Raw genomic sequence first — 27,423 nt, 5'->3', positions numbered from 1 at the left:
GTGAGGCCTCCCTGCAGACACAGCATGGTGGAAGGCGTCTGGGCACAGGGAGCTGGGAGGGGATACAGGGGACCCAGTGTGCAGAGTGGCATGGGGCCCCACATCCAGGTGGTCTGAGCCTCCCTGCTCTGCCCAGGCCAGTCTCTGGGTCTCAGTCTCCTCATGTCACTGGGAACCGAGTGAGGTGGCCCTGTCAGAGTGTGCGTTGGCCCAAGGATCCTGCTACCAGACCACCCAGTGACTGTGGGGCTGTCCAACCCACACACATGTCTGTATTGAGCAGCTCAGGTGACGGCCCCGCCCTGTGAAGCCTCAGCTCAGGGCTGAGTGGGCACTGTCACCAGGTGCCCATGCTCCTGGGTGAGGCCTGAGGAGGCAGTGCGTAGGGTACGGGGGCCCAGGGAGTATCAGTAGTGTCCAGGGCTGGACAGGATGCAGCAGCCCAAGGCCTGGTTCAAGTACTCCGTCACTGTGGGGAGCCATCACTGCAGGCCGGAAGGCCCCTTTCTGGGGGCCCTGGCCCAGGTCACAGCTGCTGGGGTGGAGCAGGGGGTCACAGTGTCCCATCCTGCCCACAGACACCCCCTGTTCGGCCGCAACGTGCCACTGTCCAGTGGCTCGGGCTTCATCATGTCCACGTCTGGCCTGATTGTGACCAACGCGCACGTGGTGACCAGCTCCAATGTCGTGTCCGGCCGGCAGCAGCTGAAGGTGCAGCTCCTGGACGGAGATAGTTATGTGGCAGCCATCAGGGACGTTGACAGGAAGTCGGACATCGCCACCATCAAGATCCAGCCCAAGGTGAGCGGGCACTGCCCGCACAGCTGGAAGTCCAGGCTGGGGCCAGAACAAGCCTGTGTGCTGGGTACTTCCCTACCCCCCACCCACCTCAGGTCTGGAGATGACCCCATCCACCCCGGATTGCTTAAAACAATAAGTCCTCCACTCATGTTGGGCCTCAGTGTGCCTGCCCTGTGGTACACCATGGACGTTCCACAGCAGACCTCCACCTCTGGTGAAGCTGGGACCCACCAGGACCTCCCCTGGGGCTCCCTGTCCCAAGATCCCCATCCAGGGCTCCTCTGCACCCTACCCCCACCCGCCCACATCACAGGCTGTGCCCCCTCCCCCAGGATGACCACAGGGGTCTGGGTCCTAGCTGCTGGAGGCCCTCCCCCAACCTTGCCTCATCTTCGCTCTCCAGAGACAGCTGCCAGTCTTGCTGCTGGGCAACTCGACTGACTTGCGGCCCGGCGAGTTTGTGGTGGCCATTGGCAGTCCCTTTGCACTGCAGAACACAGTCACCACCGGCATCGTCAGCTTCGCCCAGCGGGAAGGCAAGGAGCTTGGCCTGCACAACTCGGACATGGACTACATCCAGACCGACGCCATCATCAATGTGGGTCCCTGCCTGTGCCCGGACCCGGTCCATGTCCCCTCCCTGTATCCTGACCTGGTCCACTGTCCCCCCATCCCCAGCCTGCACCCTGACCCTGTCCACTGTCCCCTCCATGCACCCTGACCTGGTCCACTGTCCCCCCTATCCCCGTCCTGCATCCTGACCCTGTCTGCTGTCCCCCATCCCCAGCCTTTGTCCTGAGCCTGTCCAATGTCCCACCTCCCTGTCCTGAACCCTGACTCTGTCCACTATCCTATTCCCTGTCCCTGTCCTGTGCCCTAACCCTGTCCACTGTCCCACCCCCTGACCCCTTTCCTACACCCTGATCCTTCACTCTGTCCTGCTCCTTGCCCCCTGTCCCCTCTCCCCTATCCTAAGTTCTGATCCTGCCTCTTGTCCTTTGTCCTGCTCCATCCCCTGTCCTGTTCTGCTCCTGACCCTGCCTCCTCTCTCCTGTCCTCATTTTGCACGCTGATGCTGCACCCTGCCCTCTTCCCCCTGGTCTTTGTCCCTGTCCCTGGACCCCGGATGCTGAACCCTTCCCTCTGTCCCCGTCCTCTACCCTGCTAGCCTGCACCATATCCCTGAGGCCTATTGATCTATCCTGACTGCCCTGCTTGGTAAGCACCCCACTGTCAAGTCCATTCGCATTCTGGGCAGCCCGTGGGATGGACTTAGACCAGCTCCACCTCACATGGGCCAACCTCTGCCTTGGTGCCCAGCTGCTGGAAGCTCTGGGCTGTGAAGAGGCTCCACAGTGGGTGTCTCGTAGGGGCAGGGCAAGAGTCCCACCAGCACCCTCCTAGAGGGCCATCCAGCCTCCAAGTGTTGAAGCCCCCAGCATGCCTGGTACCAGCCTCTGCTGGGGAGTGGGGAACTCAGTGTGGAGGGCTCTGGGCCATGCCTGACCCAACGGTCCTCCGGGCTGTCCGGTCTCGGCTTGCCTGTCTGTGCAGTAGGACTGTAAGGGGCAGCTGGTCCTGAACAGAGTCCCTGCGGAGGGCAGGCAGATATGCCCCATGGAGCCAGGGAGGGTCAGACCTGGAGCCCACCCTTGGGTCACTTCCCCCCCAGGGTGGGGTGAGGAACCTCGTGCTTAGGGACGGTGCTAGACTAAGGGTTCTGAGGCCTGGCGCAGGTCTGGTTTCTCATGAAACGCTTCTCCTGCCACTGCGCAGTCACCCCTGGGCCACCCAGGAGAGAGGTAATGGCATCCTGATGGCACCACTGAGCACAGGGGTCTGGCCAGCATCACACTGAAGGTCATGCTGGTGATTGTGGGTGGATAGGTAGATGGATGGATGAGTGGGTGGATGGAGGATGGATTGATGGGTGAGTGAGTGGATGGATGGATGAATGGGTGGGTGGATGGATAGGTGAGTGGGCGGTTGGATGGGTGATTGGGTGGATGGATGGGTGAGTGGGTGGATGGATGGGTGAGTGGGTGGATGGATGGGTGAGTGGGTGGATGGATGGGTGAGTGGATGGGTAGATGATGAGCAGGGGAGTAGTTAGTGCATAGATGGATAGATGAGTAAGTGGATGGATGGATGGATGAATGGGTGGGTGGATGGATAGGTGAGTGGGTGGATGGATGGGTGAGTGGGTGGATGGATGGGTGAGTGGGTGGATGGATCGGTGAGTGGGTGGATGGATCGGTGAGTGGGTGGATGGATAGGTGAGTGGATGGATGGATGGGTGAGTGGGTGGATGGATAGGTGAGTGGATGGATGGGTGAGTGGGTGGATGGATGGGTGAGTGGGTGGATGGATGGGTGAGTGGATGGGTAGATGATGAGCAGGGGAGTAGATAGTGGATAGATGGATAGATGAGTAAGTGGATGGATGGATGATGAGTGATTGATGGGCAAGGGAATAGATAGCAGATAGATGGATGGACGGATGGATGGATGATGAGTGGGTGGGTGGATGGATGGATGAGTGGATATATAATAGATATGCAGAGAATGTGCATTGCTGAAGGATGACTGGGTGGGTGGGTGGGTCTGTGGGTGAGAGGTAGACGAACGGATGGACACTAGTGACTGGGTAGACAGATGTGGGTCTGGGTGGGAAATATGATGGGTGGCAATAGGTCCAGGAGGTGGGTGGGTGTGCATGGTGGCTGGGTGGACAGACGTGGGTCTGGGTGGGAGATATGATTGGTAGTAATAGGATTTGGGTGGGTGGGTGTGCATGGTGGGTGGACAGACGTGGGGTCTGCGTGGGAGATAAAAGGGGTGGTAATAGGTCCGGGAGGTGGGTGGACATGCATGGTGGTTGGGTAGATGTCGGAGGACGGCGCATAGATGACCGTCCTCTGGGACCAGATTGGCAGGGGTGGGCGGCACCTGTCTGGTTCTCATTTGCAGACAAGCTTCCTGGGGGTCTTGGTGACCTCGGGGAGGGTGTAGGTCTATATTTTCAGGTGGTGTTTGGGCTGGGTAGTGACTGGTACATGGCAGGTCACCCATGAAGCTCAGAGCCACTGGTCCCCAGTTGCACCGCAAGCACTTGGTGGCCCTTGAGGACAGCTTAGAGCCTGAGCCTGGAGGGGAGAGAAAGCTCAGCCAAGAGTCCAGCAAAGCTGCAGCCCTGATCAGTGGACCTTTGCCCAGGGATGGGCAGGAGGGCTTCAGGGCAGGTGGAGAAGGGTGTAAGACCCCCTGGGGTCTGATACCTGGCCCCTCGGGGAGCCCCTGCAGAGATAGCAGGATGGGGCAGCAGGCACAGCCCCCCAAAGTTCCGCTGACAAGAGGGGACCAAGCTCTGCCCCCAGTGCCACCTCTCTCTTCAGTGAGCCCTGCCCCATTCACATCTGTGGGCCTGGCCCTCAAATAGAACTGGGGAGGCCCCTTCAGGAGGGACAGGTTCTGGCCTGGGAGGACCATTGTCATTGGTCACTCAGCTTATTCCCAGGCCTCTGCTGAGATGCCCATCCTGAGATGCAGCTAATGTGTGTTTCCCTTGCAGTACGGGAACTCCGGGGGGCCGCTGGTGAACCTGGTGAGTGTCCATTCCACGGGGACCCTGCCTTCTGGAGGCTTTGCTCACGGGAGGGGCCACAGGACGTTTAGGGTTCAGTGGCAGAGGAGAAATTTGGGGTTCTGATCGTACATGGCCGAGGGTGGGGGAAGGGGATCCGGAGGTGAGGGTGGGGCTCCAGGGGACTGCCTAGAGAAGGGGCATTTAAGAAGGGAGAAGGGTTGAGGGAGGGGGCATATGGAGAGGAAGAAGCCCAGTGTGTGTGGGGGGGGGTGGGGGGGGCAGGACCACACTAAGGTCTGAGGGAGGGATGTCTAGAGGAGGGACAGAGGCCAGGAGGGGCTGTGGTCCTGGGATAGGCTTTGTCCATGCATTCAGGACGAGGGCCAGGAGTGGCAGAGGGGGGAGGGCAGCCACCGCGGCTGATCCACCAGCAGGGCTAGCAGCACAGAGCCCTAGGGGACACCGTCTGCAGCCCTGCACCGTCCACCCTGCCAGCCAGCCCCTCCCTCTGCCTGCACTCCTGGGACCAGGCAGGGGAGGGCAGGCAGAGGGTGTTCTGACCCAAAGTTCTGTCCCCATCCCAGTGGGGCCTAGGTGAGCTGGCCACTCCATCCAGGGCAGAGAGCTGTCCCCCAGGGCTGGACGGCTCCTGGTTCTTGTGAGAAGAAGCCCACGTGGCCCTCTCTGGGGGGGGGGGGTGGCTGCAGGGGTTGCTGCCCCAGTGACAAGCACCCAGCGACTATCCTGAAGTCTGGGTTTTGGGGCCCAGGTAGCAGGAAGTGGGGGCCATGAGCACCTGGGGTGGCCCCGAAGTCTTCTCAGGGGATATTGAGGGGGCAGTGAGGTGGCCAGCTCCCCGAGTGACCGTGCTCGCCCCCTGCCCAGGATGGCGAGGTCATCGGCATCAACACACTCAAGGTGGCAGCCGGCATCTCCTTCGCCATCCCCTCAGACCGCATCTCACGCTTCCTCTCCGAGGTCCAGGACAGGCAGGGGCCTGACAAAGGTACCGCCATTGCCTGGGGCTGGGTGGGTGAGGGTACAGCTGGGGGCTCGCCCCTGTGGCCTCCCTGTGGGGGCTGGGTGGGTGCAGTGGCTTCTAGCTCATTCCTGTGACCTGGCGACCCAGGCTGGGGCAGGGAGCAGAGCTATGACCTCACTTGGGACCTGGTCACTCCAGTGGCTCCAGATGACCCCACTGACCGTCCTTAGGTGCTGTGTGAACTCCCTCCCTCCCGGACTGGGCCCCTCCGCCTGCCGAAGCCCCAAGACCCCAGGACCACCTACCTTCAGCCCCTCCTGGGGTCTCCCTATCTGTCTCCCTGTCCCCCTGACCCCCGGCCACACTTGCCCTCCAGACCCCGGTTCTCGGCTCGGACCTCCTGTGCACATCGCACCATCAGCTGCTCAGACGTCTTGCTTCTTGTCTGGGCGGCCCCTCAGTTGTCAGCCCTGTGCTTCTTTCCTGCCTCCATATGTCCATCCATCCATCATTTACACATCATGCCTCCCTCCCTCTGGTCCATCACTTATCAATCATCCACCCATTTATTATTTATACATCATCCCTGTCCGTTGGTCATCCACCCGCCCATAGCTTCACCCATCTGCCTATTCACCCCACCGAACTCTCCACTTAGCCTTTATTTATCTATTTATTTATTTATTTATTTATTTGTCATCCATCCATCTGCCCATCCATCTGCCTGTCCATCTGTCCATCCTCCTGTCCACCTTCCATCCATCCATCATCTGTCCATCTGTCTGGTGTCCCCAGGGTCAGTCCTGCCCAGGTGCAGTAGCCTCTTCTCCAGGAAGTGGAGCCACACCCTAGTCCTAGGGATTCACTCTCCATTCCAACTCCATCTCTCCCCTCCAGGCTCCACCCTAAAGAAATTCCTGATGTCCCTCGCCCCCTTCTAGATGGCTATAGCTCCAGGCCCAGAACACTCTCCAACTGAGCCCTTCAGGGTTATTGTCTTCAAGTCCATGGTCACAGGCAGTTTCCCAAGGAGCGGAGTTTTCCTTGACCACCGGGCCTTTCCTGATGGCCCCACGCTCCCGTACCTTGTCATCCCCATTGGACCCCAGCACCCTTCTTGCTCCCGCCATCAGTCAGTCCCCACCACCACCCCCACTATCCACCCCCCCCCCGCACAATGGGGTACAGGCTCCTTCCGTAGGAGAGCCGGTGACAGGAGGAGCTGCTGTGAGGACTGTCCAGGGTGAACAGCTGGGCCCGGCCCAGCCTGTCTGGGGGAGAAGCTGAAGGCTGGGTGCTGGGCCCCGGACTGAGCCAGGTTGAAACTCTTCTCTCCTGGCCTCCACCCTGGTGCCTGCCTGGTTGTGGTTTGCCTGTGATTCTACCAGGGCCCCCTCCCCCACCACCTGTAGGGACAGAGCCTGTCAGGTCAGATGCCCCTTTGCTCTATGATACCCTGCCCCTGGGCACCAGGAGGCTGAATGTTGCAGAGACAGAGGCATGCGTGAGGTGGTAGCTTCTTTGGAAAGGGGATGAGCAGCTTCCTCTTCCTCTTCTTTCTGCCTTCCTCTCCCCTCCTGCGTGGATGAGCCGCTGGGATGGTAGCGCTGGAGGCCCCCTGGGACCTCTGGGAAGTGCTAGTGTCTTGTCCCAGAGCCATGCTTCCTGGGGGAGCCCCATCACCTCCTCTGGGGACACGGGACCAAGAAGCCAGCCAGGCAGCTGGCTCGGGAAGCCTAGCAGGGTGACAGGCACGGTAATCTGAGGCCCTGTGGAGGCTGACTGGTGGTGGGTTTGCCTTTAAAACGAATAAACAAATGAATAAACATATCCAGCGGTGCTGGCCAGGTGAATCTAGAATTCTTTTACACAGACATCAGTGGAATTCCTCAAGTGAGAGGCTGCTGGTCTTGATCTTGTCTGAGGAGTGCCGAGAGGGTGGACTGGGCAGGGCAGTGCTGGGACCCCAAGCTCTGTTCCAGACGTGGGGGCCATCAGAGCTTGGACAGCAACAGTCATGTTTGGGCAGGGACACTGGATGCTACAGGGATGCTGGATACCACAGGGAGGCCACACAACCCTCCAGGGGGCCTTTTCACATGCTGGCGATGACAGTAGAGGGTGTCAGAGGCCCAGGACCTTCTAGGGATGTGGGCCTCCCTGGTGTGCCAAGGTGTGATGTGGCATCTGAGGGGAAATGCGTGAGGGGTTGTGGTGCCACTGGATGAAGCAGGGGCCCTGGGGACAATCACCACGGTGAGGCTAAAGTGACCCATGGTGCGCAGGAAACCCGGCCTCAGAGATGATGCATGGCCCGTAGCTCCCGCTGCTGCTGAGTATCTGGTGTGTGCATGAGCTCAGCTGTAGGGTCCTGGGAACCCTGGGCAGGGAGCACAGAGGGGCTGCAGTCCCTGCTCACACTTCCCCTGTGGCACCAGCAGCTCTCCTCGTGATACATTGTTGCCAGCTTCAAGCTGATTCTGATACATTGTTACTAACTGGAGTCCAATAGTCTCATCCACCCATGACTGTCACAGCATCCTACCCACAGTGTCCCCACTCTGCCTATGTCCTTGGTGCCCCTCCTCACCCTCCTGCTTCCTCCCCCTCCCCCAGAGACCCAGGTGCCTCCTCTTCACCCCCTTAGGGCTCTTCCCCTCCTCAGACAGCCCAGACCTTTTACAGCCGCCATTGTGTTACCTTGTCCAGCCTGCAGGGCAGTTGTTGGGTGGCATTGTTAATTGAGTAGCATTTGGTCCCAGTCTGATATGAAGCACTCAATGGCCTATGGGCAGGTAGGTGCTCAGACCGCTTCCCCAGAGGGCTAGTTCCACTCCCCACACAGGGGCACGCCCCCAGGCTGCACAACCCTGCCCCCCAGTGTCAGAGGGCCCTGTCCCTCAGAGAACAACCTCAGTCCCTCCCCCATCTGGCTTCACCCCAATCACAGATGCGGCTGTCTCACCTGGAAATGGGGACCCTCAGGCCCCTAACATGCTTAGAACAAAGACAGGAAGTTCCCAGACTCCTCCCGTCTGTGGGGACGTGGCCACATGCCGCCCAGCATGATGGGACAGCAGGGCTAGGGTCAGGCGCTGCTGGCCTGAGGTCCCTCTGGACCCCACCCCCACCCCATGGGCAGAACCGTTCAACCCAAAACACAAAGGTGGTACCCTGGATTCAGAAGTAACCAAGGTGTGGTCTTTGCCACTACAGAAGATCAAGGGCTCAGCTTGGCCTCTGAATGGAGCAGGCAACCTCCAGGACAGTGCTCAGAGTCTCTCAGTGGGCAGGGGCAGCGGGCAGGCCCCAGACTCAACCTCTGTCCCTGTCCCCTTGCCAGACCCCTGGTGCAAATGCTGCCAGAAGTACCTCCCCAAATGCACTCCTGCAGCCGGGCCCTGATCCTAAACACTTGCCCTGGAGGACACCTGCCTGCGTGGCATCTCGTTGGGGTCAGGGGGCAGCCCACCCACATGTCCCCATCCCCTCAGTTCAGCAAAGGGCAGCTCTATCCTCTGTTCCCCCCCCCCAAACCTGCCAGTCCCATCTGAAAAAGCAACCTGGGCACCTCTATCACCACCACTGGGAGGACCCTAGGTCAAAGGCCAGGTGGGTCCCCTAGGGGACCCCAGAGACATGAGCAGGTAGACTCTGTCCAGAAACTGTTTCCAGTAGGTCCAGAGGGTCTCTGTGTGAGTCCGGGTAAACCAGAGAAACAAATCCAAGGAGCCTCAGATGTGTTTAAGAATGAGCTTTGTGTACAAGAGCAGTTGAAAATTGAGAAAACATCCAGCCCAGTCCGGATCAAGTCCATAAGTCCAATATTAGCCCATATGTCTGATACCAATCTATAAAGTACTCTTCAGACTCACAAAATACATGCAATGACCCCGAGTGCAGGAAGATCACAGGTTAGTGGGTGAGAAGGGGTCTCCATGTGACTCCTTCAGCTCCAAGGCTCTAGTGTAGCTCCATGTGTCTTGTCAGGAGAGCATCTCTCAGGGAGTAAGGAGAGAGAGAGAGAGAGAGAGAGAGAGACTCCTGTCTCCAAGGAGGAAATACAGGAGTTCCCAGAATCCTCAGGGGAAGGCCATGCCCACCTGATTGACAGGCTAGACTCCACCTCTCCACTCTGACTCCTTGTGCTGAAACCAGATGTGTAACGACCACACTCTCAGAGGATGGGCCTGCCCAGGGCAGGTCTGCCGGGGTGGGAGCTATGGGCAGAGGCTGTGAGGCTTGCTGTACATTGAGTCAGAACTAAGCACCATGACAAAACTCAACTGCGTGATGTGGGGATGAGAATGACCCCATTCACAATTCAAGGAACCCTGCTGGTGGTGTGGGGTAAGCATTCCGCTGCCTACATCAGGAGGCCGTCTGTTCAAACCCACCAGCTGCTCCACAGGAGAAAGATGAGGCTTTGAACTCCCGAAAAGACGGACAGCCTCCGAAACACTTTGCAGGGGCACTATGAGTCAGAACTGGCTCACTTGGTGGGGGCTTAATTACTGACGAGGACATGAGGCACAGAGAGGTTAAGCTACTGACTCAGAGTCACACAGCAAGGAAGGGTCAAGCCTGGTTGGTGGACTCCTCCGCGGCCTCAGGGAACTCAGGACAAAATGCCCAACTCAGTCCCCAGGGGAAGCATTCCCCCACGTCTGCTCTGAGGGGGCTGGAGGGGAGGGGAGGGGGAGGCCCAGCTTCCAGTGCCTGCCCTGAGCCTGTTGCAGCACCTGGAGCCCTGTCATGTGTGTAGGGGGGGAGGGGGAACCCTTCCCAGCTGCACCAAGGCGTCTGTTGTTCACGCAACATAAAGGCACTGTGTGGGGAGGAAGATCAGTTGAGGTCTGATGCTCTCGTCCACGCCCCCTCCGTGGCAGCCAGGGTGCACCTGTTGCAGGGCCCTGCCCACCCTCCCAAGGGGCCTCCCTCCCACCATCTCAGCACCTACCCTCTCCCATACCCTGGGGGCCGGCACTGAGCTGCTCCCTGTCCCGACACCGTCCTTGTGTTTCACCTCACCTGAAGGAGCTGCGTGTTTTCCCAGGACCATTCTGTTAAGATGCGGCTGTGCCACTGCTGGTTTTGTGATGTAGCTGATGGCCAGTCAGTGGGCTCCGACTTGTGGCAATCCCTCGGCCGGCCAAGGAAACACTGTCCGGTCCCCCTCAGGAAGGGCCTGCCCCTCTCACTGCCCCTCACGGCCGCAGTGCAGCTGGCGAGGTCGCTCCGTCCTTGGTCTCTAAGGGGCATCTGGCCGCACTTCCTCCAGAAAGATGGCTGGTCCTTTGGGCAGCCCGTGGGGCCATCTATATTCTTCTTGAGCAACACCGTTCGAATGCACCGACCGTCGACCGTGCTCAGTCTTCCTTGCTCAGTGTCTGTCTGGCGCGTGCATGTGAGGTGATTGAAATGCCCGGCTGAATCTGCTGCCTTTGAAGCCCACCGGCCCCACGACACACAGGCCACCACACACAACACACGGACAGACAAGGGGGACACGCAGGGCATCCTGGTGAGGGAACTAGGACTGGGACTTATTCCCTAACTGATACTGATACGGAGGGAATCTGGAAGGCCAGTGTTCCACCGTAGGAAAGCTGCCACTCTGGTGGTTGGAGGTATAGTCCGAGTACATTTTCCTGCGGTAATCTATCATTTCCACAGTTTCTCTCCGTAAAGCTGTGCTGCCTTAAAGTGAGCACATGGTTGATTCTGTCTCCTATAGAACTGGATGTTCCTATTTGGTCCATTTCTTCCCACTACGACATCCAGTCCCTCTCGTACTTTCCTCCAATAGCAGACGGGCATAGGGGGACTTCATTCCCCGTCCCTGGATTCAAAATGTTTCCCATCAGCCTAAATTTTGGCTATATTAATTTGGTCATTAAATTTGCATTGATAGCTTTCAAAGTAGAAAATAACCACTTCACCGCTGTGGCTCTTTTGAATTTTATATATAAAACAAAATGGGGGAATTATGGGATATAAAATTACTTTCCCCCAGCTTTGCCTCCCCTAAAGATATGCCAAACATTAGAGGCTGTTTGCCAGCACATGGTGGGAGGTCAGATGCTTAGAGATACTCTCTCTGAAGGCAGTCATCCATCAGTCTGGTCCACTGTAGGTCGGGTTCACACCTACTGATAATTGTTTCCATGGAGATCCAGAGAACAGCTCAAACCTGCTCAGTGACATCCAAAGTGAGGCTGCCATCCTGAATCTAGGATCCACCCATCTTGTCACATGTGTACCCCAATCCCTCTTCTTCCTATAGTGTGTCTACCCCTAGATTGTCCCCCTCCCATTACTGTATTACCTACAGTAAAACCCCCTCCTGTGACGTATGTCTTTACCTGTAATTAGGGGACTTGCACATCCCCAAAGGTATATAAGCCTTAGTTAGTAATAAAGAGCTCTCCCCCCCGCCCCTCGCTCCCCTGTCCCCTCTCCCCTTGTCCACCTTCTCCTCCTACTCTCTCTTGCCCACTCTCCTGCCCTGTACCACCAAGAGGGGCTGAGGTGAGCATGCTACTATGAAATGTGTCTGACTCCATTGTTTCAATTTCTCTTCGCTCTCTCATGTTCTCCATGACTTTACTATAATCTTTACTTATTATCGCTGTACAGTTGCGTCTGCTGGACCCGTGATGATTTGTTAGGGGCTGGCTCCCCTGACAGCCTGGCACAGGGGCATGATGGGGCAGCCCGGCACAGAGGCATGGTGGTGCAGCCTGGTGCAGTGGCACGGCAGTGGTGGTGATGGTGGGGTGGTCTCGTCATTCTCCCACTGTGGAGTGGTGCCCACGTGTCTTCTGCTGGGTGCCATCAGTCAGTCCCGACTCGTGGCAGCCTTGTGGCCTGCACAGACGCCGTCCTCATGGTCATCCTCTGTCTGCGCCCATGGTCCCCCCTCACTGAGGGCCTCCCTCTCTGGCTGCCCCTCCAGGTGACCAACATGATGGCCTTCTTCAGACTGGCCCCTCATGGGGACACGTCCAAAGTGAGACAAATTCTCTCCACCCTCGCTTCCAAGCACCACCCGGCTGTCCTTCTCTGATTGTCGGCCGACCAGGCCCTGGGCAAGCTCCCCAAGCACAGTATGGTCCAGGCCAAACCACGGCTTCCCTCCAGCCACCTGCTGGCAGGCCTTTGATGTGTCCCTGTCCCGGGTTCTTGGCAAGCTGCTCTGCGTGTCTGTGTCTGAGTCTCTGGTTGGCTCCGGGGTGGGACGGCCACGTCGCACAGTGGGGATTTTGTTTCACTGGGTGACCTTGGTTTCCGTTGGCCTGCAAGCCCTGCCAGCTGTGTCTGTGAGGTGTGTCCCGCTGTCTCCTTGTGATTCTAAGGTCCGTTTCCCGGGTGACCAAGGGTGTGGAGCTAGCTGTGCTACTAGTTTGAAATGTTTCTGTCTTCGTTTAGGTTGTTTGTGTTTCTATCATTGCGTTTTGGGGGAATCCTCTATATTGGGGGGGGGGTTTGAGCCCTTTCTTGGAGAGGCAGATGCCGATGTCCCCTCCCGCTCTGAGGTGGGCTGGGTCATCCTCCCTGCCCCGCCTGTGAGAGCGCAGAGCCCTCCCTGCTGGCGGACTCAGTGCGCCGAGTTCTTGCTCACACGCGTGCTTGGGTTCACATGGCTGCGAAGCCCTGGCTGGTCGATGGGCAGAGCAATCATCTTCTGGAAAGGTCAGCTGTGCAGCGAGCACCGCGGTGCCCTCGGGGTCAGTGTTGTAGGTGGTGCACGGTATGGATCCAGCCTAGCTTCCCCGCGGGTGTCCCACCCACCAGCACAGGCAGCCTGCTGCGCAGATGGCCCCTTTCGACAGCAAGTCGCCTCTGCACCTTGGTCAGAACAGAATGACCTCACGCTGGTCTGCTTGCCCAGTCGACTGGCGTTACGTGGACTCCAGCCCACTGGCTGGGCCCCTGTGGCCTTGAAACCAGAGAGGAAAATTCCGCTTAGTCTGCTCTTCTTCACAGAGCTCCTCTGGCTGTGGGATGCCGGCTGGACTCGAGAATCCACTTGTAGATTCTGACAAGCACGTGCTTAGTCATATGCATGGCAGCTGTCGATCACTGTGGGGAGAAGGACGTTGTGAACATCGATGCACACACTTCACACCTTTCAGTCTTGCACCACCTCGAGTGGCGTTTCTCTTATTTCCTTTCAAGGTCTGCTTGTCTGTTACCCGGAAACAGAATAAACGTCATGTTTGTATACTGATCCCGTATTGGCAGCTTTTCCAAATGCACTTCACGGGTCTGGCGGTGTCGGGTTTCCTAAGTCGATACTGATGGAGGCTGGAAATAAAGACCGTTTCCTTGTCAAATCTAAATGCCTTCCCACTCTGCGTCTGGCGGGTGTTTGCCTCAGGGCTCAGCTTCCAGCTGAACCACAGCCAGGGCTGTTCAGGGAACAGTGACACTTGGGAGGCCTGGGCTCCTAGAGCCATGACCATCTGAAATCAAGAGGGCGGGTGGCACTGACTTGCAGACAGAGGTCAGAGGTTAGGAAAGGAGGGGTAAGGGAACCAGGAAGCCAAGCAGGACGAGGGATGTTACACTGTGGGGCTCGCCATCAATGCGAGAAACCAAGTGGGTGTGACTTGATGGGTGGAGAACTAATGTGCTCTGTAAGCCTGCACCCGATTCACAACAAAAAGCTTGAAACATACGTGTTTTCTAACTGCCCTTTCCTAGCCTGGCTAGGACCTCCCTCCCATACAGGATTGAGTAGAGGTGGCCAGAGGGGCCACCTTGCCTTGATTCTGATCCTAGGGGAAAGTCAGGTCTCTCAAGATGAAGTGAGAAGGTAGCTGAAGAGTCTTCCTGGTACTAGGAACTGTGCCTGCCCTGTCTCTCCCTGGCCATTGTGACTGAGTGCTCGTCAACCCCACAGCTCCCAAAGGACCAGCTGTTTGTTTTCTTCCTCTGCTATTTCGTTGTCCAACTTTATGAACGTCCACTTATTGTCTCCTTCATCTGCTGCCCTCGGGCTTCATTCGACCTTCCTTTCTTGGGTTTAAGGCAGAGCGGCCATTGGTTTGGGAATATTCTTCCTTTCTAACATGGACATGTTGGTTCTATTAATGTTCCTCAGAGGACTGCTTTACCTGCACGCCACAGCAGGTTTTATGACATTGTACTTCTTGTCTAGTTCAAAATGCTTCTACTTTCCTTTTTTTTCCCCCCAAAGATAAGTTCTTTAGAAGTCTGCTATTAAACTGTCAGATATTTAGGGGCTTTCTAGATACTGTGCTGTAAGTGATTGGTGGATTTATTTCAGTTTTTAATAAAACATCCTTTGTATGATTTTACCCCCAAAAAAACCCACTTTATTGGGAGCTAATACAGATATCATATCATTCCATACATCAGTCACATCAACCAGTATTGTCCAATTGCTACCACCATCAGTTTCCAACAATTTTCTTCCTTCTTGAACTCCTTGATATCAGTCCCCCTTTAACACCGCCCAAGGTACCCTCCAAAGAAGCTTTATTCTATTTGACTCTCTCTCTTATCTTGAGACTTGTTTTCTGGTCCTGAGCATATAAATGTCTTTGCCGGGTCATTTTCATTTGACCTCATTACCTACTCAGTGTGGTTCACACTGCTATCATCATCATCATCATCATCATCACCATCATCATCATCATCATCACCATCATCATCATCATATGCCAGGTGTGGTGAGTTTTACTTTCTTGGGATCTGCATATGTTAAAATTCCTGTAAATAAGCTTGAGCTCTCTTCCTGGGACCCAGGGAAGTTTGGGGATTGTGAGAACCTTGCGTGTAAGCCTTGTTTGGTGGGAACAGAGCATGCTTCATCTGGGGTTCATTTTCACCACCGTGGGGTCAGAGTAGGACTGCCAAGGGCAACGTGGGAGAGGCTGGGAGCTGCCAGCTGCAAGGTCACTGTTGAAACTTGGCAGCACTCAGAGAGCATGGTGAGACTGTCTGCTCCTGCGAGCGCACAGCGTACAGTCTGGGAAACCGTACGTAGAGTGTGGGGTGGGTCGTACAGATGGATATGGAGGGGCAGACAGTTTGCTCAGGGCCCTGACTAAAGGGCTGATGGCTCCAGCCCAGCCAGCATGGCCACCAAGTCTGCAGGCCTTGCACTTCCTGAAGCTTCAGCTGCTTCATCTCTAGGGTGGGCAAGTAGTCCACAGGCTGTGCAGAATCCTGACATGCACCAGGCCCCTGTCCCTGCTTCTCCATCAGATCCCGGGGCTCCCTGTGCCTGCTAGGCTCCCTCTGCTGGCAGTACCTTCCCCACCACCTGTCCCCTGGCAAACTCCTATTCATCCATCAATGCCCACTCGGACTCTGGGAGATGTTGCCTGATGTCCCTCCCTCTGGACCTGCCTCCACCATCCCCATGCTGGCACCCAGCCCTCATTCCTGGTGGTTCTCTAGTCTCCATGGGGGTGGGCCTCCAGGGGCAGTGACGAGGCAGGGAAGCAGGACAGGAGGGTGGATGATGGGGCAGCCCAGCTGGCCCTCCCCAGGCTGCAGTGGAAGGGGCTGGGGGCTGAGGAGGAGGCAGGCCAGCTGGCCTGGGTGGGTCTGAGGCAGGAGGCAGGGTCCTGGGGGTAGGTGACCCCTCCAGAATCACATGATGATCATGGGGCCTCAGTCATACTCACAGAGTAAGATCACAGGTGTAAGCGGTCACCCCAGCTGGCCATGAGGGTGACGGCCAGCGGGCAGCCAAGGATAATGTGGTGGGCAACTGCCCACCACGGTGCTGGGCTGGAGTGGGAAGGGGGGTTGTTGGGCTGGAGGCAACCAGCTGCAGTCAGCGCTCAGGAAGGTTCTGTCCCTGGAGATCTGGGCCATCTGACGGAGGCCTGCCCTGTGTCTTTACAGACTGGAAGAAGCGCTTCATAGGCGTCCGGATGCGCACTGTCACTCCCAGGTCAGTGTCTTCAGGGCCCCGCCCACTGCCGCTCCCCTCCAGCCACTTCCCAGCCTGGCCCCACCCATACCCAAGTCCCTCCCATCAGGCTATTTTCACTGACCTCTGTGCAGGCTGCTTGCAGCTACTCTGAGGAGCTAATGCGCTTGGCAGCTGGGCCCAGGACAGGGCCCTCTTGTCTGTCTGGGGATCCCCCGTCAGGTCTCCACCCAGACACCCCCTCCTCCAGGAAGCCTTCTGGGTTTGTCTTGGGGGCCACTATCACCAATTACCTCATGCTGGGGGAGGGAGCTTAAAAAGATCCTTAGAGGCGCTGTGGATGAGGTGTTGGGATTGACCCTAGCTGGGACCTCTGAATCGGAATCACGGGGGCTGGTGTCAACCAGTAACTCACAGCATTGCGCCCCCCTCCTCCCCCACTGCCAACCCGGAACCCACAACCAAGCCTGCTGCCAACAAGTGCGCGGGGGCTCATGGTGTCCACGTGGGTTTCAGAGACCGTCCCTTCCTCTTTTCAAGTCATTTTACTGGGGGCTCTTAGCTCCTGTCACCATCCACCTGTCCATCCATTGTGTCGTGCACATGTGTACATTCATTGCCATCATCATTTTCAAAACATTTTCTTTCTACCTTGAGCCCTTGGTCTCACCTCCTCATTTTTCTCCTCCCTCCTTCCCTCATGAATCCTTGATAATTGATAAATTATTATTTTTTCATGTCTCACACTGACTGCTGTCTCCCCTCACCCATGTTTCTTTTGTTTATCGAGACTATACCTCTTTAGAGGAGTAGCAGATCCACCACAGAATGACTGTAGATCTGGCTGTAAGGTGCTGAAATGCAGTCTGTACTAAGAAATTCTGTATACTGGAATTCTTAGTCTGTGCGGAGACTAGCAACAGGGCTGCCTCACCAAGGCTTTCCACGTGAGTGGTCAGGAATGGGAGGCCAAGTTTAATTCTTCTGCCTCTTTGCCTTTCATTGTTACTTCATTCTCAAAAAAAAGAAAAAGAAAGTCACGGTTCTCCATTCACAACGCTGTAGCTAAAGCCCTAGAGCATTCAGTCGGTGGCCATGAAGGCAGCGGCAGGAAGTGGCAGAGCATGCTCCTGGAGGCACGACCTAAATGCCATGACTGCTGGTGGGCAGGGAGGGCAGTCCCGACGGGGCAGGGACCCTGGAGCACATCCAGCTGACAGCACATGGAGGAGTCCATGTCAATCCAACTCAGGGCCACCTGCCCGCCCCTGCACTCACAGATAGCCTCCTCTTCCTCCCTCCGAACCACTGGTGGGTTTGAACTGCTGACCTTGCAGTGAGCAGCTGGATGTGTAACCCACTCCGCCCCCAGGCTGAACAAGGAAATGAGCAGAGAGCTAACCCTGGGAGTGTATTGGCATAGGCACGCTGACCAATGCCCTTGTTGTTCTCGACTAACCACGGTGGGGGCCTGTTATCACAAATACATGTTTGCTGAAACACTGAGCACAACCTATCCTTCTGCCTATCCACCCAGTCTCCGCACTGAGCAACCAGGGGTGCTGCCCGCAGGCCCAGGCCAGCGGGGATGCTGCAAGCAAACTGTCTGTGAGGGTGGGTGGTCAGAGGCAGGACGGAGGAGAGAGCCCCTGTCTGGCCGGGAGGGGGGAGGGGCAGCCCCTCATGCCCCTCTGTCCCCCAGCCTGGTGGAGGAGCTGAAGTCAAGCAACCCAGACTTCCCGGAGGTCAGCAGTGGGATTTATGTCCAAGAGGTGCTGCCAAACTCACCTGCTCACAGGTAGGTTCTGCCCAGAGGTGACTGGAGGCAGGTGGGAGTGGGTGGCCAGACTGAAGAGAGAGAGGGAGAGGAGGAGAGGGGACTGGAGGGAAGAGGAGGGGACAGCACCTGGAGAGGCGGGAGGTAAGGGGGCTGGGCTGGGCTGGTTAGCACTGGGGTTGACCTTCAGCTTTGGGGGAAGGTAAGGGCATGGGGCCGTGGGACCCAGGGGAGGCTTCAGGGTGTGCTTTCCTTTGCATGTGGGCAGATCAAGGATAAAAGCTATAACGTGTCTGCCGGACGGAGCCCATGAGTTCTTGTCTCTTCCGACCTATGGTTATCACAGTCTCCCCATCTGTAAAATGGTGCGACCCAGCCTGCTTGTTCTTTCTGGCCAGAGATGTGGTGTCTGCAAGAGACAGCATGGTTGGCTTTAAGCTCCTGCTAGGTGCTGGAGAAATGTTACCTTTTGCTACATCCCCAAGGGAAGGCAGGAGCAGGCTGATGGCCCAATGTAACCAGGATCCAAGCCACTAGTGATACATTGTAACCACAGCTCAGTGACTGGTGATATGATGCAACCACAGGTCAGTGCTAACAATACAGTGAAGCCACAGTTCAATCCCTGAATAATGATTGGTGATGAGAATGCACATGCTAGAGGCGAAGAGGAAGGAAATCATTGGAAAATATGGGCTTGGTGAAGCTGGAGATCTCATGGTAGGATTTTGCAAGATCAACAATTTGTTCTCAGCATATACTTTTATTCAACAATACAAAAGGATGTCTCCAGAGGGAATCCACAGATATCAAATGGACGACATCTGGGGAGAGGGAAGATGGGGACGCTCACTATCAGCAGCTGAAACCAGGCAGGGGCTGCCTGTGGGACAGAGCACAGTTGCTCATACGCAAGTCCAGGGTGAAGCTGAAGAAAATGGAGATCAGTCCATTAGAGCCAAAACATGACCTTGAGCCTCTCTCACCTGGATTTTGAGAACATCTCAAGACCAGATCTGACACCTGGAACACAGGTGACGGAAGACCTGATGGGCCGTTGGTCTACATCAAGACCATCACACCTGTCAAGGAGGTCAAGAAGAAAGAAAATGCTTTGAAGCCGACTGTGGTAGTAATTGTACAACAGTGCTTCATGTGATCGAACTATGGGGTGCTATGATATCTGTAAAAACTCATAATAAAATGATTTTAAAAAGGAGAGAGAGAACATGGCTCATGAAGAAAGCCAAAGGTCATTAAAAAGGCAGGAAAGAAAGAAAAGATGAAAGTGGATTTAGGAGAGACTCAGGAACTTGCTCTAATGTTACAATGTAACCACAGTTCAATCCCTGGATAAAAACTAGTGATGGAATGCACACGCTGGAGTCGAAGAGGAAGGAACAGTGGTTGGAAAATATGGGCTTGGTGGTAGAAATGAAGGCAAATGGGAGGAAGGATGGAGTCAAGGAACTGAATAGAAAACTTCAAAGGAAACCTTGAGAAGATAAAGTAAGATAAGATAATGCAGTGTGCAGAGGTCTGAAGTGAGAAAACCAAGAAGGAAGAACATGGTCAGCAGACCTTAAACTGAAAGGTCTCAAGGAGACACAATACTGAAGGACTCCATGGGCAGAACACTGAGTGATGCACGGAGCATCGAGAGAACACAGAATCATTGTCCCCAAAGAACCAGGCGCTGTCCACCACTCTGGGAGGCAGCATATGAGCAAGAGCCAGCGGTGCTGAAGGAAGAAGTTCAAGCTGCCCTGGACCCATTAGTCAGACACAAGTTTCCAGGCATTGATGGAACACCCACTGAGGCATTACAGAAAGCTGAAGAAGCACTGGAAGCACTCACTCATCTCTGCCAGGACATTTGGAAAACGGCTGCCTGGCCATTGGGCTCAGAGAGATCCGTATTTGTGCCCATTCCAAAGAAAAGTGACTCAACAGAAGGCTCAGGTCATAGAGCGTTACCACTGAGACCACCTGCAGGTAAACTGTTAACGCAGCAGTGCACGGACAGAGGTTCAGGTGGAATTCAGAAGAGGACATAGAACAAGGGATGTCTTTGCTGGTGTTGGATGGATCAAGGCATTTGACTGTGTGGACACTCGAGAAGATTGTCAATTCTAGAACACTTCACTATGTCCATGTGGAACTTGAACATGGATCAAGAGGTAGGCGTGCAAACAGAAAAGGGGATTGTTCCTGCTCAGAGCAGCCAGCCCACAGAGAGGACCATATGGCCAACCCCACCATGAGCCACAACATCCCTCACTGGCCCATAGCCCTACAGGGGACAACACTGGCGACACAGTGCAGGAACTGTGCCCCCATCTGATCCCACCACACCGAGGCAAAACACTAAGGGCCCGGAAGAGAACAGCAAAGGGAGGGAGCAAGGAAGTCCCGAGGAGTGCCAAAAATAGACTTTGGTGCCAGGGCGTGGCACCCAGCAGATTTAACCGATAACACTCCTATAGGTCAACAAACAGACCTTGAACTATTTACAGGCTTTTCTTTCTTTTTTTGGTTTTGGTTGTTGTTTTGTCTTGTTGCTTTGTTTTGCTGTCTTGTTTTTTGTGCATATTATCATTTCTGCAGGTCTATCTAGATAAGATAGGCGGAATAAACAATCTGGATGAAGAAACAACAGGATCAATGGTACAGGGCGGAGGGGGTGAATGGGAGAGGGGCAGGTAGGGGAAAGGAAATGGATGTTAACAAACCCAGGGACAAGGGAACAAATGATCCAAAATCAATGGTGAGGAGGGTATAGGAGGCCTGGTAGGGCTTGATCAAGGGCAAAGTAACCGAGAGGAATTACTGAAACCCAAAGGAAAGCTGAACATGATAGTGGGACAAGAGGAAAGTAAAAGGAAATAGAGGAAAGAACGAGGAGGCAAAGGGCATTTATAGAGATCCAAATACAGGCATGTACATATGTAAATATATTGATATATGATAATGGGGAAATAGATCTATGTGCATATATTTATAAGTTTAGTATTAAGGTAGCAAATGGACATTGGTCCTCTACTCATGTACTCCCCCAATAGAAGAACACTTTGTTCTATTAAACTGGCATTCCATGATGCTCACCTTCCCAACACGATTGCTGAAGAAAAAGCTAGTACATAAGTAAATGTGGTGAAGAAAGCTGAAGGTGCCCAGCTATCAAAAGATATAGCATCTGGGATCTTAAAGACTTGAAGATAAACAAGCGGCCATCTAAGCAACAAAGCTCACGTGGAAGAAGCACACCAGCCTGTGTGATCACGAGGTGTTGATAGGATCAGGTATCAGTCATCAAAGAACAAAAAAATCATATCATTGTGGAACAGAGACCCAAAGCCCATCTGTAGAAAACTGGACATCCCCTTAAAGAAGGGTCGTGTGGAGGAGACAAGCCAGTCAGGGTGCCTTGTAGCAATGATGAAACATACAACATTCCTCTAGTTCCTAAATGCTTCTCCCCCCCCCCCTACTATCATGACCCCAGTTCTACCTCACAAATCCTACCTCACAAATCCGGCTAGACCAGAGGATGTACATGAGTACAGATAAGAGCTGGAATCGTGGGGAATCCAGGACAGATAAAACCTTAGGACCAATATTGAGAGTAGCGATACCAGGAGGGTGGAGGGAAGGTGGGGGGAGCGAGGGGGAACAGATCACAATGATCTACAATAACCCCCTCCCTGGGGGATGGTCAACAGAAAATTGGATGAAGGGAGACATCAGTCAGTGTAAGTAATGAAAAAATAATAATAATTTATAAATTATCAAGGGTTCATGGGGGCTGGGAGGAAGGGGAGAAATGAGGAGCTGATACCAAGGACTTAAGTAGAAAGCAAATATTTTGAGACTGATGACAGTAACAAATGTACAAATGTGCTTGACACAATAGATGGATGGATGGATTGTGATAAGAGTTGTACGAGCCCCAATAAAATGATTTTAAAAGAGAAAGAAAAGGGGAATATTGCATGGTTTAAAATAAAAAAAGCTGTGCTTCAGGGTTGTATTCTTTCCACAACATATTCAGTCTGTATGCCAGGCAAGTCATCAGGGAAGCTGGCTTACATGAAGAAGAATGTGGCATCAGGATTTGTGGAAGGCTTGTTGATAGCCTGTGATTTGCAGATCACCCAACCTTGCTTCCTGAAAGTGAGGAATACTGGAAGCAGTTGCTGATAAAGATCAAAGGTTGCAGCCTTTGGCGTAAATTACCACTCAATGGAAGGAAGAGGAGAACCCTTCCAACAGGGACTGTAGGTCACATCATAATAAATGGAGACAACATTGAAGTTGTCGAGGATGGGTTTGCTTGGACCACAAACATTGCTCCTGGAAGCAGCAGTCAAGAGATCAAAAGACGTGTTGTGTTGGGTAAACCTGATGTTCTTTAGAGGTCTGAAGAGCAAGGATGTTCCTTGAGGACTAAGGTGTGCCTGACGCTGACTCTGATTCTCCATCACCTCATGTGCATGTGAGAGTTGGACATTGAATAAGGAAGATCATAGAAGAGCAGATGCATGTGAATCATGGTGTTGGAGAAGAATATTGAAAGACCATGAACTGACAAAAGGACTAACAGATCTGTCTTGGAAAAAGTACAGCCAGAGTGCTCCTTAGAGACAAGGATGATGAGATTTCATCTCACATACTGTGGCCGTGTTGTCGGGAGAGACCAGTCCCTGGAGAGGACCTCGTGCTTGGTCAAGTGGTGGGGCGGTGAGAGAGGGGAAGGTCCTGTACGAGATGGACGGACACAGTGGCTGCATCAGTGGGCTCAGGCACATGAACCATTGCGAGGACGGTGCAGGACTGGCCAATGTTTCCTTCTGTTGTGCATGGGGCGGGGGTGTGTGTCACTGGATCCAAACCAACTCAATAGCACCTGACAACAACATTTCTGTGGGTGATGATGATACAACGTAACCACAGCTCAGTGCACCGACAGTACAAAGTAACCAGTTACACAACTGCAGGGCTCAGGGTGTGCCTGCATGCATGTACAAAGTATCCACATTTCAGCACTCTGGTCATGCAAAGTAACCACAGTTCTTCATGCTGATGCTACAGTGCAACCACAGCTCAGTACACCGACAATACAGAGTAACCAGTTGACAGGGCTGTGCATGGGAGCTAACCCCAGTGAGGTATGCTGAGGAAACAATGCACACACACCCCAGCTGGTGCCCACCATGCACCACAGAGCTCTCCTGCCCACCTTCACTGTGAGAATGGCCCAGCAGCTCTGCCCTCTGGCACTGAGACCCTCAGCCATGGCAGCCATGTGGACTCTCCACCTGGCCTCTGCCAGGTGCATGTGGCTGCAGATGGGGACACTGAGGCAACAAGGGCCAGGCCACTGGCCCAAAGTGGCACTGCTGGATGAGCTCCAGGCAGGTGGTGCGCACAGCCCCTCTGAGGCCTGGAGGGACCCTCTGGGAACGAGCTTGGCCACTATGCTGGGCGCCAGGTTGCTTCCAGTGTGAGATCACTCAAGAGTCCTGGGTTCTGCGAATGGCTCAGCGCCCAGCTGCCAGCCAAAAGGTGGGTGGACGAAGCCCATCCAGCCGCTGGGTCCCCGTGGGGCACGACAGCTCTCCTCCCACTCCAGGGCCACCCTAACATGGGTGGATCCCAGCAACAGGCTTGAATGGTGGTCTGAGATACTGCAGTCAGGACACAGAGGCTCCTGGATGGTTTTGTTGCTGCTGCCATTGTTAGAGGCCCTGGCTTCGGTGCTGACTCACAGCCCCGAATGCCCAACAGAACGAAACACCACCTGGTCCTGTGCCAGCCTCACCATGGTTCCTGTGCCTGAGCCCATGGTGGTAGCCATGGTGTCCGACCATCTCGTCGAGGGCATTCCTCTTGTCCTCTGCCCCTCCACTCTACCCAGCACGATGTCCTTTTCCAAGGACCAGTCTCTCCTGACCACACATCCACAGTCTGTCAGAAGTCTCTCCAAACTAGCCTTTCAGGAGCACTCTGGTCATCCTTCTTCCAGGGCAGATGGACTTGTCCTTTGGGCCGTCCAGGAGACTTTCACCAATCCTCACCAGCTCCACAGGCCAGGGCATCGATTCCTTCTTGTCCTCCTTATCCATGACCCCTCCTTCCCAGGCATGCATGTAACAGGAGAGGTGGCTCAGGGGCACCGTACTCTCCACAGGAACAGCCTGACTCTTTGACCCTGTAAGAGGTCTGGGCATCGGGGTCATCCCATACGACGTGCTGGCTGATCACCCGACGGCAGCTCCGTGAACACAAGGTGCACAGTCACGCAGGACGAGGACCTGGACGATGCTGTCCTCTCTCCATGTCTCAGGGTTTCCTGCGGGGCCCGTAGTGAGGGGCTGGGTCTCCCAGACACTGCCCTGTCACCCACACTGAGGGCCACGGTCCCTGTTCTTCATCAGCAGCTTGGGGTATTTGGGTGCTCACTTCCGGGTTCAGTTTGAGGGGGCTGGTCCTGAAATTGCATCCAGAGCCCCGGATGACCTCTGTCCCCCCTCCTGTTGGCAGAGTCGGCCTCCAAGATGGTGACCTCATCGTCAAGGTCAATGGGCGTGCGCTGGGGGACTCGAGCGAGCTGCAGGAGGCAGTGCTGACTGAGTCCCCACTCCTGTTGGAGGTCCGCCGGGGCAATGATGACATCCTCTTCAGCATCATGCCCGAGGTTGTCCCCTGAGGACTGCCACGCCGGGACCAGGATGCATACTGGACCAAGGACCTCACAGGTCCTCAGCAGACCACAGCTGCCCCTGAGGCCAGAGGCCAGTCCTGGCCAAGCTCCAATGTGAGCCTCAGGGGCTGGACTCCCTCTCCCTGTGCCATGAGGCCACAAGACGGACAACCCTTGGAGTGACCAACCCAGGTGGTGGGTCCCAGGTTCCCTCCTGAGAGGCTTAGCTCTCCCTGTCCCCGCCACACACCTGGTGGCCTCCTCCTGAGAGGCCTGCTGCCTGCACACCTTCCTGCCCTGGGAGTCAGTACCCCCCACCCCCTCCTGGGCCTGGTGCCTCTGTGTGGGATAGCATCGTGGACACAGGACATCCACTTGTCCTGTTCTCAGCTCCACTGTGCCAGATGAGGGGCCTCTGGGGAGGGGGCCCTGTGAGGATGGAGCCGGCTCCCACCTCCCACTATGCTGATGCTTCTCCTGGAGCCCCTCCCCCAGCAGGGGACCTGTGGCCCTCAGGGGGTGGTGTGTGTCATACGTCTTGTGAGCTCCTCTGTAAAGTCACATTGCCACAGTTGTCTGAGCCCTGCGTCCCTCTACTGCATGAAAATCAGCATCACCCAGCCGCCAGTGCTGGGGACCCACACGGGGGGCCCAAGCCCGCAGGTGGCCCTAGGGAGGGGATGTAGTCCAGGACTGTGTGGGATGGAACCCAGCCAGTTGGGACCAGCGGGTGGCCGCAGGACACGGCACCATCTCCTAGTGGTCAGGGAAATAATGGGCTAACTTGGGCTTCTGGTTGGAGAATGGAGCTGCCCCCTCTGCCCTGTTTCCCCTCACTGCAGCCTGCCCAGCCACAGGGAAACCGAGGCAGAGAGAGGTGAAAGATAGTTGCTGGAGACATGAGAGAGAGGAGGGAGCCCAAGACTGCTGGCCTCCTGGGCACCAAGTTGGGCAGGGGGGCGGGCAGGAAGGGTGTGGCCACGGCCACCTGCCTTCACTATGGGGCTGGGCCATGGCTGAGCCTGGGTGCCCTCAGATGGCCAAGTACATGAGCCCCAAGATGGCGCTCTCAGGAGCCCTGAGGGACTTTGGCCAGGCCATGATGGGTGTAAAGGGGCTGCGGAGGGGGGTCACCGGGGAGTCCTGGGGACCCTGGTCCAGGAAAGGTCAGTGAACTGCCTGATGAGGGCACGGTGACCTGAGCCCAGCCCCATCTGCCTTGGGGACCACACACCCAGCCCCTGCTCACAGCTCCCCCATCTGGCTGTATGGGCCAGGTGGGTCCTCTGGTTTCTCCTGGAGCCCCCCCCCGCCCCCCTTGGGCCCTCACCAAGAATTAAGGTGTAAGGGGTGGGGTGCTCAGGGGCCCTGAGAGGCAGGAACGTGTCTGGGGAAACCACAGAGGCATTGAGGGTTGAGGAGAAGAGGGGATGGAGTGGGAGTGTCATGGGGGAGGGCCCCAGGGGGTGGGGAAGAAGTAGTGGGGGAATAGGATGGGGAGAGGGGTGTGTGGGGGCAAGACCGAGTGGGAGGGCACCTGCAGAGGAGCAGTTGTGGGAAGGAGCCTGAGGGGTGTGTGTGGCATGTGGGTCTTCTGCAGCAGGACCCACCAGCTCTAAAGTGGGAGGCTGGGCCTGCTTCCTGCTCTCCCCCCCCGCCCCCCCCCCGCTCTCAGCTGATGCTGGGGTCCTTAGCAAGTGAACTAGTCAGGTTCAAGGGCTCTACCTCCTCAACTGTGGCTCTGATGGCTTCCTATCAGACAGCTGGCCCCTGGCTGCTCCCCCAGCTGTGCTCAGTGAAAATCAAGCCTGAGGAGCTGCCAGTAACCCTCAGCCCTGATGCAACCTCACAGCTAGGGAGGCAGCTCCCTGCACACCAGCCCCAGACACTCACCCCATCGCAAACAGAGTGCTAATGAGCTATCAGGATCTGCTCCTGAGCCAGGCCTCCACCCAGCCCTGCAGAAGGCAGCCGGGCCAGCTGGGCTGTGGCACTGAAAACAGGCTGCTAGGGCGCCCTGCCCCTCCTTCCCTGCCTGCCAGGCTCCCTGCAGGAGCTGGTGCACTCCAGCTCCCACAGAGAGCAGGTCTCCACAACCTCCCGAGCCTTAGCCTGGCTTCCTCCTGTTCTGCAGACTCCTCCCTCCCCACCTCCCCACTACCTGGGTCTCTGAGCACCGGTCACAGCTCCTGTGCAGTGGCGGCTGCTCCTTGGATCTGTGACGGGAGGCCCCCTGAGCATGTTTGCTGAGTGGGGGAGTGAGTGAAGAAATGAAGGACTGAAGGAGTAGGTGAGGGAGAAAAGGAATGAGTGAATGGAGTGAATGGATAGAGTGAAAGAGTAGGTGAGTGAATAAAGGCATGAATGAATGGAGTGAAAGAATGAATGAATGGAGTGAGTGAAGGAATACAGTGAGTGAATTAGTGAACAGAATGAATGGAGGGAATGAATGAATGAGTTAGTGAAGAAATGAATGAATGGAGTGAATGAATGAGGGAACTGTTTGGGCCAGGTTAGGCAGCCCTGTTTTCACTAAGCTGAAGCAGGTCCAGGCCCTGCACGTGTTCCCTGCACATCCCAAAGGTCAGCAGTGGATGACGCCAGATAAGATAACCAGTGAAACCAGATGTTACTGGTTCGAAGAAATCCCCAAGGAGTCC

The 27,423-nt window shown here is 55.6% G+C and overlaps 1 protein-coding gene across 2 annotated transcripts in view; it reads left to right on the top strand.

Annotated features, from left to right (window-relative positions):
* Positions 1 to 25,332, top strand: part of HTRA3 (HtrA serine peptidase 3) — a 36,775-nt gene extending 11,443 nt beyond the window's left edge. The window contains exons 3-9 of one of the 2 annotated variants that reach the window (XM_075544649.1): positions 579 to 801; positions 1,205 to 1,399; positions 4,372 to 4,404; positions 5,272 to 5,392; positions 16,256 to 16,304; positions 17,986 to 18,081; positions 24,604 to 25,332. In XM_075544649.1, coding sequence (XP_075400764.1) covers positions 579 to 801; positions 1,205 to 1,399; positions 4,372 to 4,404; positions 5,272 to 5,392; positions 16,256 to 16,304; positions 17,986 to 18,081; positions 24,604 to 24,769 — 883 coding nt within the window. In that variant the 3' untranslated portion in view covers positions 24,770 to 25,332. Of the gene's footprint in view, positions 1 to 578; positions 802 to 1,204; positions 1,400 to 4,371; positions 4,405 to 5,271; positions 5,393 to 5,598; positions 7,223 to 16,255; positions 16,305 to 17,985; positions 18,082 to 24,603 lie in introns of those variants that run through there. The other variant, XM_075544650.1, reaches the window with a different exon arrangement.
* The last annotated feature ends 2,091 nt before the right edge of the window (positions 25,333 to 27,423 follow it).

The sequence above is a fragment of the Tenrec ecaudatus genome, chromosome 3, assembly GCF_050624435.1.
Source record: "Tenrec ecaudatus isolate mTenEca1 chromosome 3, mTenEca1.hap1, whole genome shotgun sequence".
In the NCBI taxonomy this organism is placed as follows: Eukaryota; Metazoa; Chordata; class Mammalia; order Afrosoricida; family Tenrecidae; genus Tenrec; species Tenrec ecaudatus.
Note: the sequence above shows the minus strand (reverse complement) of the source record. Positions and strands in the feature narration are given on the sequence as shown.